Source organism: Cariama cristata, unplaced genomic scaffold (assembly GCF_000690535.1).
Source record: "Cariama cristata isolate BGI_N322 unplaced genomic scaffold, ASM69053v1 scaffold16144, whole genome shotgun sequence".
NCBI lineage: Eukaryota > Metazoa > Chordata > Aves > Cariamiformes > Cariamidae > Cariama > Cariama cristata.
In genome coordinates this window covers 4,405-19,846 of record NW_009612483.1, presented here as the reverse complement: position 1 = coordinate 19,846, position 15,442 = coordinate 4,405, and the positions used below count along the sequence as shown (strand labels likewise).

The 15,442-nt window shown below is 38.4% G+C and overlaps 1 protein-coding gene across 2 annotated transcripts in view; it reads right to left on the bottom strand.

The window, feature by feature from the left end:
- ATXN7L1 (ataxin 7-like 1) overlaps positions 1 to 10,211 on the bottom strand; it is a 41,670-nt gene extending 31,459 nt beyond the window's left edge. Inside the window, exons 1-2 of one of the 2 annotated variants that reach the window (XM_009698665.1) lie at positions 10,167 to 10,211; positions 3,382 to 3,604 (exon numbers count right to left, since the gene is read on the bottom strand). In XM_009698665.1, coding sequence (XP_009696967.1) covers positions 3,382 to 3,587 — 206 coding nt within the window. In that variant the 5' untranslated portion in view covers positions 3,588 to 3,604; positions 10,167 to 10,211. Of the gene's footprint in view, positions 1 to 3,381; positions 3,605 to 10,166 lie in introns of those variants that run through there. The other variant, XM_009698666.1, reaches the window with a different exon arrangement.
- Between the last annotated feature and the right edge of the window lie 5,231 nt (positions 10,212 to 15,442).

Below are 15,442 nucleotides of genomic sequence, written 5' to 3'. Positions count from 1 at the left end.
AAGAGTGTCTGTTTTCTACATGTTGATGGAAACCACATAATTTCCATCTCATTTTCTTAACTTTCAGAACTTCTGGCAGGCAATGGCTAATCCTTGTGGAGGGAGGTCAAGGAGACTTGCTTCACCCAGTATCTCAGGGCTAGCTTACTTTAACTTACTCCAATTTTACACTGCCTCAGGATCATGGATGGGTGGAAATGAGCACCAAAACCCTCCATGGCAGTGCTCAGAAGCTGCGCTGGGGCACAGTAAGCAAAGCAGCATCCTCTGGGCAGCTCAGCAGTGAGGGAGAGAGTTCCTGGCCGCCGGAATGCCTTTTACAAAGTGTAAGTATCTGGCCTATTCTTTCTAATTATGATCGCTTGTTCATTATATTATTGTTATTACTACCAATCATCTTACTCTTTGCCTTTTTCTCTCTATTTTCTACCCTTTTGTTATACCTCTTACCACCTCAACTGCAAGCTTCAGAAAACGATGGTTTACACTTATGTTGTGCACAGTGCAGTGGTGCTCCAGCACTGCTCCAGTCTCTACGCACCGCTGTATCAATAGCAATGATGTTAGAGAGATACAAGGGAGAAAAATCAGAGCTGACAGGTATTTCTGGATGATGTATTCCCAATAATCCTTCACATTCCAACTACAAGAAGGGAAGTAGTGTAACAGTGGCTACAAAAATGAAACAGTTCCAGATCTCTTTCATCTGATCATTCTGATCATGCTTTTTAATGCATTAGCTGAGGAGCAACCTGAAACTGCAGCACATCTTAGAGCAACACAGAATGTGAAGAAGAGAAAGATCTACTCAGTCAATGTTTAAGATGATGACTCAACCAAAACTATAATGAATTAAACAACAGAAGAGTTGGGTCTACATGCAGGCAGGCATGACAACAGACGGATCTACTGGGCCATGCTGTTGCAGAGGCCATTGCTGAAATAATACTACTAATTGTAATTGTAACAGCTAAAATTTAAAAGAGATCCTGTATGAAAGAATCAGGCAAGCACAACAAAGGTTATTCCAAGTCTGGAAAGCAATCATTACAAGTGACACAATTCCTGAATTAAGCTAATTTGATAACTGTCTGGAAAAACCTAATAAATATTTGTAGTACGACTCTACAGCGTAACAGACAAAAGCAGTGAATAACTGGAAGCTTCTGAGGATGACAAACCACAACACACTTGGATATGTGATGAAACCTATTTGCATTTTTGAGACAAAGCGTATTCCATCACTTGAGTATTTCTTTCTAAAAGGTAAGTGGGTGAAATTCTATGGCTTGTACAGACAGCTGAATAAAAGATATCATCTCAAAAAGGAATAAATTTTATGAATAATTTCTCCTTTAAGAAAATCAGACCTGCTGTATATTTTCTAGAATTCTGACTAAAAATTATAATCCACTAATGAAATAGGAACAAACACTTTATTCCATAACAGCTGTCAGCTCTCTATAACCTGTGATGATTACCAGACTGATTTTGTTCTTTAACAAGTCATGTCATCTAAGGCACTTAACACTAAATTTTGAAAGAAAATTTCATTATGTCCACTTCAGCCTATTTGTTATGTGATGATTACAGTATCTTTAACTACTATATGCCTCATTTTTCCCCACTGGTAAGCAAAACCACAGTATTATCTCCCAGCAGAGCTGCAAGAATTGGATAACTGACAGGTACAACTACTGACATATTTATTGCCAAAGTATTAACAGAGCAGTACAACAGCTTTAAACGGCTAAATCTACCTTGTTTGGTAAATGTTTGGGATGTTCCCAATAAAGGGAAAAGGGATTGGTGGAAATGCTCAGTTATTTTGTTCCTTTCCAGCTTTTACTGACTGACAGAATGCCATCTGTTGCCAGAACGGAAGATATTGTTTATAGATTCAGTTAGTATGCTGAAATGTCGATATGTAAGTTGCTGTCTGTAACACTAGGATGAGAAACAGGTTTAGAGTCAATAGTGTTAATACTCTAAACTCCTTTCTGATTTTCTTTTAATTAGACTTAAAAAAAAAAAATAAAAATCCTCTCGTATAAAATTCCTCTCCAACATTCAGAAGAAAAGGTCACTATTCAGTTAATAATTTTTTTTTAATAGTAAATGAGGCACTTACATCTTAACTAGAATAGCCTCTCTCTCATCTGCGTGTATGTATGTGTGTGTTACCTAAACATCCAGATTTTCTGTTTTCACAATTATATACCATAATTGACCACAATGCTCATCGTGTCTATAGAGATGGTGGGTTCAGATTTATATGAAGATTAGATTTTGATCAAGTTTGTTCCAGTGTGAGGTAAATTCTACAGCTACGCAGAAGCTGCTCTCTTTGAAATCAAACCAACCAGCACATATTTGAGGCAGAAAACATGAGCTATTACTTTAACATAATTTAAGTTTATGCTTTGTCTCATGAGTGAATGGTTTGCATTAAAGCAGTTGTGTCCAGAAACCTACCTCAAATCACGACCACCTTATGGTAGGTATTACATATAAAAGGGAAGGATCTTTACATAGTAAATAGATAAAACTTCAGAAAAAGGAAGGCCTGCTATCTCAAGCTTACAGACACAGAACTGAGGCCGAGGAGACCAAGGCGTAACAGGAGACTGTGCAGAACCAGGAACTGAACCCAAATCTCTTGAGTCACCAACCTAGGGACCTAATCACAAAGCATCTCTTCTGTAGATAACTAAAGACACAACAGTTTCTTATGGGATAAAATAGTGACCCAGTTCTGCTCTCATGTACATTTTTGCAACTCTGTTGCTATCATCACAGTCACAGGAGGATGGGCCTGGCAGTCTCAAAGCCTATATGTGTATATATATCACAGTACATGATGTAAGACTCCCCCAAAATAGTGATTTTTGCAGCCAGAATTTTCTTCTGTCTTCTTATAAAGCATCAAACATTATCAAAATACAGAATGAGCTCCAACAGCAGCTGCTGTTGAAGATAAATGACTATAACCAGTAAGTTTTCATGAACATCAGTTAAGCCAGTATTAAGAACTCTGCCAAAATTATCCTACTGTTTAAAAGCATCAGTTTTAAGGGCTGATACTGTAATGGAAGATGGACCTTAAAGATAGCAAGCTGGGTCAATACCTCACTTGCTATATGCATCTTAGAAAAGCAGACATTTGATGGAACATCAGAAAAGTAATTCAGCCCTTGTTCCTCTTCCTACATATTTTTTTCCTTTTAGTATCCCAGTTTCTTCCCTTAGAAAATGTAGGGGCTTAAACCGTAAATTAGGTAAGATGACAACATGGATTTTTTTTGATGATTGTGAAATATAAAACCAGATATTTAATTTTTGAACACCAACATCTTTGGTAACTATTATTTTTGTACTTACCATGGTTTATCCCGTGATACTTTTGAAGGAAAGACTGTGTGCTGTTTGCTACTGGAGGTAAGTAGATTGTCTTTGGGCGTTTTGAATGGCTTTGAGTTGCTGCTGACAGGGTTATGGCCGCTGATACAGGATTTCGGTTTCATCTGTACTAGGGATGTCCTGGAATTGCAGGCTGGAGAAGCTGGAGAAGGGGAAGGTTTACACATTGAACCGTGTCTTCGTTCTGTAATGGAAAAATAATAGACTTTACAGTATTTCATAGGCTAAAAGAAAAAAAAAAAAAAGTCAAGGAAGAGGAAATTGTTCCTCTCTATGCTAATTACAATGATTTCATCACTCCGAAGAACACCAGTTCATTATTGTTATGAACGTAATCAAGCCAAATGATAGTTAAACAAAATCAACTCTGTGAAGTGTTCTGAAAAATGTAAAAAAAAAAAAAAAAAAAAAAATAAATGCTAATAATCTCCCAGAAAATTTCTCCAAGAAATCTCAAACCATTTTTTAAGCAATCACCAGCATCTGTGTGAGGTACACTGGGTGTCCCAGCTCTTTCATGTAAAGAAGAAAGAGGAGAGTATGCAACAACAGCTTGGATGACTCAGTGAAATACTCCGTGACAGACATGAGATTGCTTCTATAATGGTTTATGAAGAATTCACGTGACCGGTTATTGGGCAGTTTACTTTATGACTATCTTGTTTCAAGTTTAATGGGAAGCTATAAGGAAAACAACCGGAAGACTGAGAAGTAGCGAAAGGTCTACTGCTCCTAGCCCTTCCAGAGAGGCAGGCTCTGCCTGGTCGTAGCTTGGAGGTTATCTCCAACCACCAATCAAGGTAAAAGCTCATTTTTTTTCCACACAGGGCAAACGGCAAGTGCAAAAAAGCAGGAAGCTTATATATCGGTTACAAACATTGCATCTAGAGGTCAGGCCCTTGTGTAAAGCACTGTTCACGCTCACACAAGAGACCTCTTAAGTACTGCAAAAAGCAAGGCCTTGCTGACCCCGCAACAGGAGAACAGGCTTCAGTAAAATTATTTGGGTTTGATTATTACTATTATTTTTTAAAATCTTTATGTCCTATCCCTGGTGTTGTTAAATAAAAAGAGATTGTTTTAAGAAGGTATTTGACCATTCTTTACAAATTATATACTTCTCCAGGGGAGAAGCGCTAGTGCTTGGCCGGCCTGCTGGATCACAGTGCGCTGCAAACAAGGGCCTTGGTGCTGTGAACTTAAGCAGAACTACAAAATATTACAAGAGACAGAAGTTGTTTTTTGCTGGGAGGTGCTACAAATCCTTAACAGTCCTGTCCCCTCATTTGTGGGAACACCCTTCCCCAAGCCCTTCACCCTGCAGCGAGCCAGCCCCGGGGCCCCCCAGCCAGCGGCGACGGGCAGCACGGGCGGGCTGGGGGAAGAGGAACTTTCCAGTCAGCAGCAGCTGATGCCGGCTTGTCAGCACCCTGGCACCGAAAGCCTCCACCGCAGGGTTCAGCCAGGTACCCCCATTATTGACACAATAATCAAACACGGCAAGTGTAATGTAATAATAGACTGGAGTTTCTCCTTCAACATGCAGCAATTTTTTCATGTCTAAAGCCTTCAGCACTTAACTTGGAAGAATCCAAGTGGGTGCTACCCTTTGAGCTTGAACAGCATCGCCCCATCAGCCAAGAGCAGGTTAAGGAAGCAAGAGCGACCTGCTGCTGCAAAGGAAGGTTCTGTATTTACATCATCAACCCTGTGCTCGCTAGTTTGATATTTCAAGGATAACTAAGAAAAATTTTCCCACAGAGAATCATAACATGACAGTTTGTCTGGCATCCTCACAAGTAAAAACTTGCCAGTAGCAGAAGGATTCATCCATGATTAATTTGCAATATGCAAATATCTCAGGAACAAAGATAAATGCTTAAAAAAATAAAAGAATATTACAAACTGTTTCTATTACATCTCCAATAACTAAATAAAGACATCTTCTATTAAAGATCAAGCACTTCCATATCTTCATATTCACAGCTTTAATTACAAATCCTAAAATTCGCTCTAGATTCTCCTGCAACTGAAGAACAAAACGGTCTTAATTTTTTTAAATACAAAAAGTATCTCCCCTCATCCCCCCAAATGCCAGCTGTCATTTGCCAGTTTTTACCCCACCATACACCTCAGCATGTAGCCCCTGCCTTTAAAAGTCCTTTGCAGGATGCAGTTAATTTACATTCATTTCACCTCACATTTGTGGTCACAACGATGCAAGCTACGCCTCTGCCTCTGAAATGCAGAGTTCCATTCACAGAGTATTTATTTTGTTAAATAACAGTTATTGTTTCAAGATTCACCAACCTTCTCAGCAACTACTTAATTTAAATTAGCTTAATAAAAATTTGCAACTTTCCCATTAATTACTTGAGGGCTGATGAAAAGCAACTGCTATGTAACCAATAAAACCAAGCTGTATATAAAGTGAAACTTGGGAAAAAACATGATTTCCATAGACAAATTATATCAATTCAGGATTAATTACTCCAACCTTCACCACAGCTACTGGTTTTCTCAAGACTGATTGCCTTCTAGTAAACTGTGTCTTCGATATATTTGGAAGTGAAATACAGTACTCTGTTATTAAAATTAATCTTCCGGAAAGACAGACATTCAAGATACCGACCATCTAAAATTATATTTTAAAGTCATCTAAGTATCACATGCCATAGCAAGTTATTTTTTAACAGTCTCTTCACACTGGATTTTTAGTCAACCTAAATGTTTGGTGCTTTCCTAGACAACTTTCTCAATTTATTAATTCCCAAGAGCAAACCAGTACATTAACTTTGGATTTTTTACTATAACATAGAAAATGGTGGAAGAGGCACTGTTGTGATATGAAAATTTAATAATGTGCATCCCACTATTTTAAATAAATGTCTACTTAAAAAATAGGGAAGGAAAAGATTACAAGATTACTTATTTTATCTGAGTGTATCAGACTGGTGATCATTCTTATGCTCAGAATCAACTGCTATATTCAGCGTTTCTTTTACCATAAAGCCATACAGGAGGAAGAACGTAAATAGCCAGTGCCGTACAACAGTCGGCGTTCTCAGACACTGCTTGGATGGGTAAAATCTGCACCTTTACTCACATATGCGAACATCACTTCAGTGTCAGCAGGAGAGGGTGGCAGGAACACCTTGCAGGTAGGGCCACTGTGGAGAGCTGGCAAAGCAACTCCCTCCAAGGGGACAGAAAACCACCGTTTGACCTGGGCAAGCACAGCTGCAGGAGGCTGGACTTGCCCAGGGCATGAAACCTCATAGACAAATCTCAACGGTGGGGGCATAAATCATAACTAAGTATTGATATATTCCTTCTCAAGAACTATTAGGTTGCCTCTTGCTTCCTCCTTCCTTACTACATACGTGGTAGTGAATCAGCCTTAGACATTGGTAACAAGTTTCAAAGAGATATGATAGGACTATATGACAAAGCAAGAAGGCTGTCAGCTGTCAAAATCAACTGCTTAAACCAGGGTGGCGGTCCTCCTCTAACGAACTGAGCTTCCTGGTCACATCTGTTTTTTAAAAATTTCTACTAATTTGTCTATTCATATTTTACATATATACAAGGAATTACACACAATATAGAAATCTGCTATTATACAGCCTATGTAGTAAATTAATATGTTAATAAGACATTTGCATATCAAATAGTTGTTATAAAATTAGATATTCACATAGTAACACATCCAGGAGACAACCAGCCATCTGTGTAAAAACTTCTACACTCGTTTGCAGTTCATGTGTAGACAGATCAGGGCAGGTGAACTCGTACACACACAGCTGTGGACATGGCTGTCCCTCTTTACATACAGAACTGGCACAGTCACTGGACATAAATGAACCTAAAGTAGAATGAAAACTTTTGCCCGTAAAAAATGAAAAAATCCTGCAAGGCAACTAGAAAACCACTTATCATTCATAAGGTCCTAACCTAAACTCTACATGCGTTTCAGTTTCTGCAGAAGCCTGCAATGCTATGAATGTATGCTCAAGTTTGAAATACAAAAAAGAACTTTTCCAATTCATTTAAATACTTCCAAATGGATGTTTACACTCCACATAAATAACAGCAACATATTCTGTTTTGTTTCAGAATACCAGTTGCTGTCAAATCCAAAAGCAGAGAGAACACAATCAAAGTTACAATCCTCTTTACCGCATTAATCCTTCTGCAACCTCTCAGCTGTCTCAGCGCAGCCACTGCAGCAAGGGACAAGCAACATGTGACTTCTGCTGTCAAACAGTTAATGTATTAATGACATTGATCTTGGAAGAAAGTTTAACACTCTGTCACTGAATTAACTGAACTTTCCGAAGAATCAATTTCAGATTGATACCTGTTATTTTTTCTAGTTAGTGGCAAGAGTCTAAAAGCCCAACGTTACATATTGTCCTAATGCGCATTGCGAACTCTGCACCGTAGCATTGCAAACGATCTTAAACTATTCCAGGAGATTCTCCACGTCCTATGGAAACATGGATACAGTCCAACTTTCTCAGCCAAATCTGAATTGTTTGTAGATGTGAAGTCCTTATGTTGTTGGAGACTTAACAGTCCCTGAATCTCCAGAGCTTCTCTCCCATGCCCTTGTACTCTATTTCTAATCCTCCTTCCTGCATCCTACACAATGCAACCCCCTACCTTTCCCCAAAACCTCTGCTGCAGCTGCCAAAGTCCTCTAGGTCTGCCTTTGAATCTGTAATTCCACTGGATCCTCTCTGACAGGTCACCAGGGAATACTAGCAGCTGTTTTGCAGGAAACGCCACATCTCTTTCTAATCATAAGCAAAAAAGCAAAGCAATAGAGAGGCAACATGAGCTCCAGAGCCACAAGCACAGCGTGTGGGAAAAAGAGGCAAAACCACATTCTGAGTAAAAGTCTCTTCTTGAAATTTTGCTTCAACTCTCTCACACAAGATCAAGCACTCACTTAGCTCACAGCAAACCTTACACACAACGACACAACAGTAAATATGTTGCCAGTAAAATACGCCAACCGTGTGTTTCCAGGTAGACTGCAGTAGTTTTGTACCCAAAAAGATCTTTATATGATCCTGAAACTGCAGATATCTCTAATTTGGACTACAAACAAAAAACATTTCTTAGTGTATCCCACTCACATTCATTCTTACCCAACATGCGCTACTGAAAATTGACCAGATCAAGTGAACAGTTTTTGCCCACAGTTAGTGTCTTCTCCATCTGTGAGACACAGAAGATTGCAGAGGAAAAAAAATTATGATACAGCTTGAGCGTAGAGAAAGATATGCCCTTGGTCTTTCAGTAATTTTGTGCAGGTAGTTGAAAGGAAAGAAAAAAAAAAAATCCCTCTAACGTTGTCAGAAGAGAGACATGAGAACTTTGTCAGCGTCAGTCATTTTGAAACATTGCTCTTGTTTAGCACAAGCCGACTTCCTGAGTACAAGAGGCCTGAAGCAAAAATCAATTTTAGGTTGACCCATGAATAACTCGGAGACCCAGTGTTATAGATTATAGCTCGGTATTACTCTTGGTAAAAACAAACAGAACATAATTGCTAAAACTCAGAAAGCTAAGAAAGTTATTTGCTGTTAGTAAACATTTACAGAATAATAAAACTCCTTTTAAGCTTGTATTCATCACAACCCTTGAGTTCATAGCCCTTTTACTTAAAATAGCACAAAGTAACTGATCCGACTGCCCTTAACACAATATGAATACTGTTTGTTATTCCCCATTTACAATATTTAAGCAGATGGTAATGAAATCTAGTATCTCATCCACAATGTGATTCTGTTTCAGTAATATATCACAGTCTTGTTGATGAAGATGTTACTTATGGTAACTCCATACACCACTGCTGCACAAATTACAGTTTTGCTATTAACAGCATATCCTGAGGTGTTTTGCTGCACAGCCCTTCACTGTGTAAAGTTGAGCAATGTATACTTACAATTTCAGTAAATAGTAAGTGAAACCTGCCACCTTGTACTGATCCCAGTTCAAAGTTTGCAAATGTACTTGCCATTAATTCTAGTAAAACCAAAACAGGAAAAAACCACACATGCCCGAAAAGCGACAGCCAGCGACCAGAAAACTGAGCAACTAGACTGCTTGCAGAAATGTGTCATCCTGCAGTAACTGGCAGCTGGTTCATAACAAGAGTTCATAAACACCTTGTAAGCACTTTCATTTTGCAGCCACAGTCTGAAAAAAACTAACAAAACCCAGTACATGAGGTTAAGCAAAAAAACCCTTGGATTCGATGCTAGCAAACTACAGCATAACGTTGCAAGATCGAAGGACAAACTTTACCAGCTTTTTTGACAAAACACTATTCCAAGTCCAGCCGAAAAAGTTTGGAAATAATATCCACAAACCGTTCCACCCTTCTTGCGCTGCGCACTGGAAAGGAAACAGCACAGTCGGTTTCATTTTGATACTTCTTGTAAACTGACAAAGGAAATAAACTGCCAGCTCAAACCCCCGGACAGATCCGCTGCATAAAACACAGCTTGACAATCACAAGCTTCGTTCTAGGTCAAATGACATAATTGGGAAATTATCAAGTGCTAAAATCACCACCGTTCTGCTGGTGTTTATTTACAATCAACACAGGCTTTGCTTTCTGACATAAACCCACTAAAACGATTCTCCATTTCACAAAGTCTACAAGTGAGTAGGATCAGCAAAATTATGCAAAACATCCTGCTAGAAGAAGAAATGTAAACTGAGCCACTTACAGAGAGGAGCAGGCTGCCAACTTAATCTGATTCTACGACGACTGTAAACATGTACTTTTGGAACGTGAAATGATTCACATTGCCACAGATGCCGTCAGAGAAACACAGCAACGTGATTAGGTATTCTGCACACGGTAAAAAATCCGGCAGATGACCTGCTGCAGCAAATACCAGATCAGTGCTCGCACACACCAACTGTTTTGACTACAGGCACTTGTTAAGCACCAAGTTTCAGGTCCTACCAGTTGGACACCAGAACTGATCCTCTGCCAAGAACAACAAGCGCTGAAAACGCCTGCGGGGTTTTTTTTTTTTTTCCTTTTTTTTTTTTTAAATAATTGTTGATACAACTCAAGTAACTGCAGAAATGAACCAAAGTGTAAGATTAAAAGCAGCAAAAACACAAGTGTACAATTTTTATTTCTTGATTCAAGAAAGGAGGAGGGTGTTTGTGTTTAACAAACCTGCTGTTTTCTTGAAAAATCTTATTGATGGGACAACTTGGCATTTGCCAGGATAATTACAAGAGACAGGAAGAATAATCTCTAGAATATCACTAAATTACATTTAAGTGGCCAAATCTCTTAAAAATGGCCAAATTCCATAAAAAGCCACACACTCAGCATTTCCCAGAACACTTCCTTCCTCTCAGTAGAAAGTATAAAATAAAAAAAAAAACACAAAGGGTTAAATGGAACTCCAGAACGGCAAAAAAATCCTTCAAATAGTGCGATGAACTACACTAAATGTAAAATTAAGCTGTTGGGTACTTGTCTGCTTCTTTTTCAAGGATTTTGAGATCTAAAGATGAAGCTCCGAGGTATCACTGACATATCAGACACACACAAAACCAATGGAAGAGTGAATACCTTGCCCTAGTGACAATGTCAGTCTTCACATCGCTAAGCTGGGAGACCTAGATTTAACTCTGGTGTCAAGGCCTGTTTCTTCAGCTATAAAAGGGGATACTAATGATTTAGGGTATCAACTTGATTTAAAAAAGAGTTGCAGATTTAAGTAGGAATTCATCACTTCTTGTAATGACACAATTCCATACGTGTAATCAGCATTTGCCACCTGACACACTGCTACTGCAGAAAAAAATTACAATTTTTAACTATAAGTCATACATATTTCTTAGCTCAGTGGGGCCAAAAATCCCAGGCTAAAAAAAGAAATAACAGAGCAAGTGAATCCTGGGTACACACTTTTTTGAGTGACATTACCAAAGAAAAGCAAGGAGAAGTTAAGCATAGAAATTTCCCGTTCTGCTGGAAGAAATGCTCTGGTAGTCCAACATGAAAAGAGGGGGGCATCCTGATGTGTCTGGGAGTGTTTGAGAGAAATACCATCTCATACCTTGTGTCTACTGCTTATACCACAAGGGTAGCCCTCGCCATCCTTTTGCCTCTGCACTGCTATATTATTACCTGCTGACCAGTGGCAATGGTATTTCTACCATTTTTGTTCTCAGAGCAAGGAAATGTATTACCAGTCCTAAACTTAGCGCAGGTACATCAGGTGAAAAGCTAAAACATTTCTAGCAATCAAGGAACAGTACTTTCCTTCAAGCAAAGGTAAGCACTGCTGACAAACTTGAATTTTGAGGGTGCCTTTATATGTGAAGAGAAATCCTTTATTTGGCTATTTGTTGGATGCAAGAAAAAAGTATCCTTACATTTAACACTGAAATATAACATAAGGAACAGCACTCTAGTGTACTAAATATATAAATGTAAAAGCAGCTCACCTACTCATTCCTCCAAACACCCAACTTAAATTTACTCCAGACACACTGTTGCAAATAGAGGAAAATTTAGTATTGCGTTCCTCTCATGCTTCATACTGTGTAACAGACCCGTTTCCTCAGGCCTCAGACAGATCTTTCCATTCAAGCTCATCTGATGATACATATTTTTATATTTATTTACTTATACCTAGCAGGTAAAATATTTCACTGTATCTCTATATCCATCTTTAATGATACTTACAAAACAGTAACAAAAAAAGTAATTTATGTATATTATTGTTTTAGGAACTCATCAGTTTCCCCTCATCTGTCATAAAACTATTACAGAAAATGGATACTTCTTTAATGCTTTACTTAATCCAAACAGATATAATGGCATCTCTTTTTACAGGTAAGAAATGATAAAAGAGTGAGATGGGACTACTGAGGCGGTTTGGCAAAAAACAACGCTGTACTACGACTCCGAGAAAACAGGCTACTGTTTTTAGGAGACTTATGTTCTTGATCTATTTTTGTGCATAATATCATACCAGATTTTATTCACTATCAAGATAACACATCACCAGCTCATTTTATCATTTCTTAGAAGAAACTTGTACCAAACCAGTAATTTTTCTGAAATTAGCCCAGAATAATAGCTTTGCAGGACTTGTATATAATCTATTGCTTAAACCTTGTGGCTTTTTCAGCTCTCTTATCTGGGATCCAAAATCAGCATCTGGTGAAACAATGTATTTCTTAATAAGCTGTTTTCTAAGCAGAGAAATAATGAAAAAAGTTTTTCTAAAAATCTATGGCTTTGATCCCTAAATTTGCTCCATCTTTTACCCTGAGCTTCTCCACCCCCTAGCACCCTCACCGTTTCATGCCATATCCACAGTCCTTTGCCTCCCCCCAAAAGAGAGAGGATAAGCTCTGTCTGGGCTGTAGGTACACGTATGACAATCGTCAGTACAAGCGTGCTGCTGCCACATGAAATACTGTTCTCTGGGGGCACTTTAATTAAGGTGTCTCTTCACAGTTGCTGATTTTCACAAGATTGCTGAAACTTCGTATTTTTGAACCAAATTAGCAAAGAGTTAAAAATTCTTAGACAAAATTGGTATAAACACACAAGCATTATTGCTATTATTATTATTACTACTACCATTATTACAATAATTATAATCTTCTAGGAAACTCAAGTTAAAATTTATATATGACATTTTTTCACTCGCTTTTCTGTGTTTGCCACTCCTCATGGATATTCCCAGGCATCAAATTAATCCCCCTGGAATATTCTGACATCTTTTGAAAATCCAGGTAACCAATGAGATCTGCCCAACTAAGGACACTGTTTTGTTTTGAAAACTGAATAAGCTTATATTTAAATTTCAATTCGCTTTATCAAACCCTGCTACAAAAGCAGCAAGTGTCAGTGCAGAATACTTCCTCATTCCAGATGTTTTAGATAAGTCAGTTCACTTACCTTTCAGGCATATTATTTGCCATAGGTAATAAAATCTATTATTTAGAATGCTGCAGGAGTACCCACAAGTGGTAACTCCCGAATACGCAGCCTCCAAAGGGAACGTTCAAAATAATTCCTAAAGAGGTCACTTGTTCATGTTTCCCTCACTACATAACAATAGCTCTTACAAACAAGAAACCAAACTCTCAACCTTCTACAGCACAAAACTGAGCAGACAACACTGAAAGACATACCCAAATACAAAAGTGGGTTTGTAGGGCATTTTTTATCTGTTCCTCTCCCTTAAAAATCTCTTTAGTTATATATTTACATGCAACTTAAGATCTAAAAAGATGGTTTCTACTTAAACTTGCATCATTTATGCCTTCTAACTGTGCAAACTAAAGAAACTTGGACCTAACCACACATGAATGAAAGAGATGTAAATCAACCTTGGAGAGTACAAGTGACAAATACTTCGTATTCTGCCTCTGAATGCACCTCTTAACCATTCCTTACTGCAATGAACTTCACATATTACAAATTACTTGTTTTGGATAAACTATTTACCTGTTCATAATACTAACAGCTTTCCCATCATTGCCCTTAAATGGGAGAGAGCATTGTATGTCTACAATTTTAAATGTCTGTTCTACCTACATAAAAGATTTCTTTCAAATGGGCCTTCACTAAGTTTTTTCAAGCTATTATATAATCAATAACAAATCAAGACTTCCAAGATTTGTTGAAGCATGGTCAGTGTTTCAGGTGCTGTGTGAAGAAAGGTATTTTCCAAGGCCACACAAAAATTAGAGTGCAGATCTGAATTTAATGCATTCCAAGTTTATTCACCCACTTACGTTGCCTCTGTCATGTATTAATGTGGCAGGAATGGCACAGGGGAAAGAGACAGATGATTTCCATTACAACTACCTACCAAGGTGCATGAACTGCACAACGTGGCACAGCTGTGATGGCACAGCTGTGCAATTCAGCCTTCCCTCCTACCACTTCCAACCCTTGAACAACCGGTCATCCAGTGCAGGTGGTTCCAACTTTCTATGCATCCTCTCAGAAGTGCATACATACTATATTTTAGAAAAAATTTTAGGAAAAAATAAATGTGCAGATGCTCACCAGCTTAAGACATGGGATATTTTTCCTATGAGGCACTCTAATTACTTTCTATAATTCTTATGTAAGCTTACTGGGGGGGGAATCACTTCTCATTAAAACAAGGCAACTCAGAACAATTCCTGCGAGTTTTAACATGGACAGTAAGCAAACAAACCAAGATCATTAGAAGTCGAACTTGCAAGCAAGTCCATACAAAGGAATCTGTTTTACCTGAAGCCATTTAACTATGAGATATGCAACAGGAAGTCTCTGAGAACAAGCATGCAATAAACATCTTTCCAAGGTGTCAAATGTTTGACATGTATCAGTTGTTTTTGATTTAAACCACCCAAGTCAATTGGAGAACAGGTAAAACATATTAGGATGATTATTTCCTACCAGGGCTTAGTTGGCTTTTTATAGTGCTAGAACCTGGCTTCATCCATGCTTGGTGTAATATGTCACTTCAGGTGGGAAGAATGAATAGTACATCTGTTTGTCAAGACATGAGAATAGCCTTTGGTCAGCCAAGAAATGATTAAAGGGGGACTAAGCTTGGAAGTTAACAGGAAGAAGAGACAACAATTTTGAGACAAGGATTTCGAACTGGGTTATTTATAGAGTCAACACTCAATTATCCATGGTCAGATTATCTGTACCAGAGATGCAGAAACAAATCAGCTCCAGCTGGGCTCATTAGCCTAGGTGCAGCTCAGCACAAATGTTCCTATACTTCTAGGGGCACTGTGGGTTCAGAAATTATGCAATTTTTTTCAGCGTAAGACTGAAGTCCTTTTTTTATCTAAAGTGAGGCATTTTGGTTGTCTCTGTATGGCAATTCCAAAGGCAAGAGCATTGGGGAAAATGGCAGAGTCCAGATGAAGCCACTGCCTTGCAGCGTTACACTCCCATGCTCTGGGTCCCAAGAAGTTTTATTAACTCAGGCACAGCGTCAAGCCC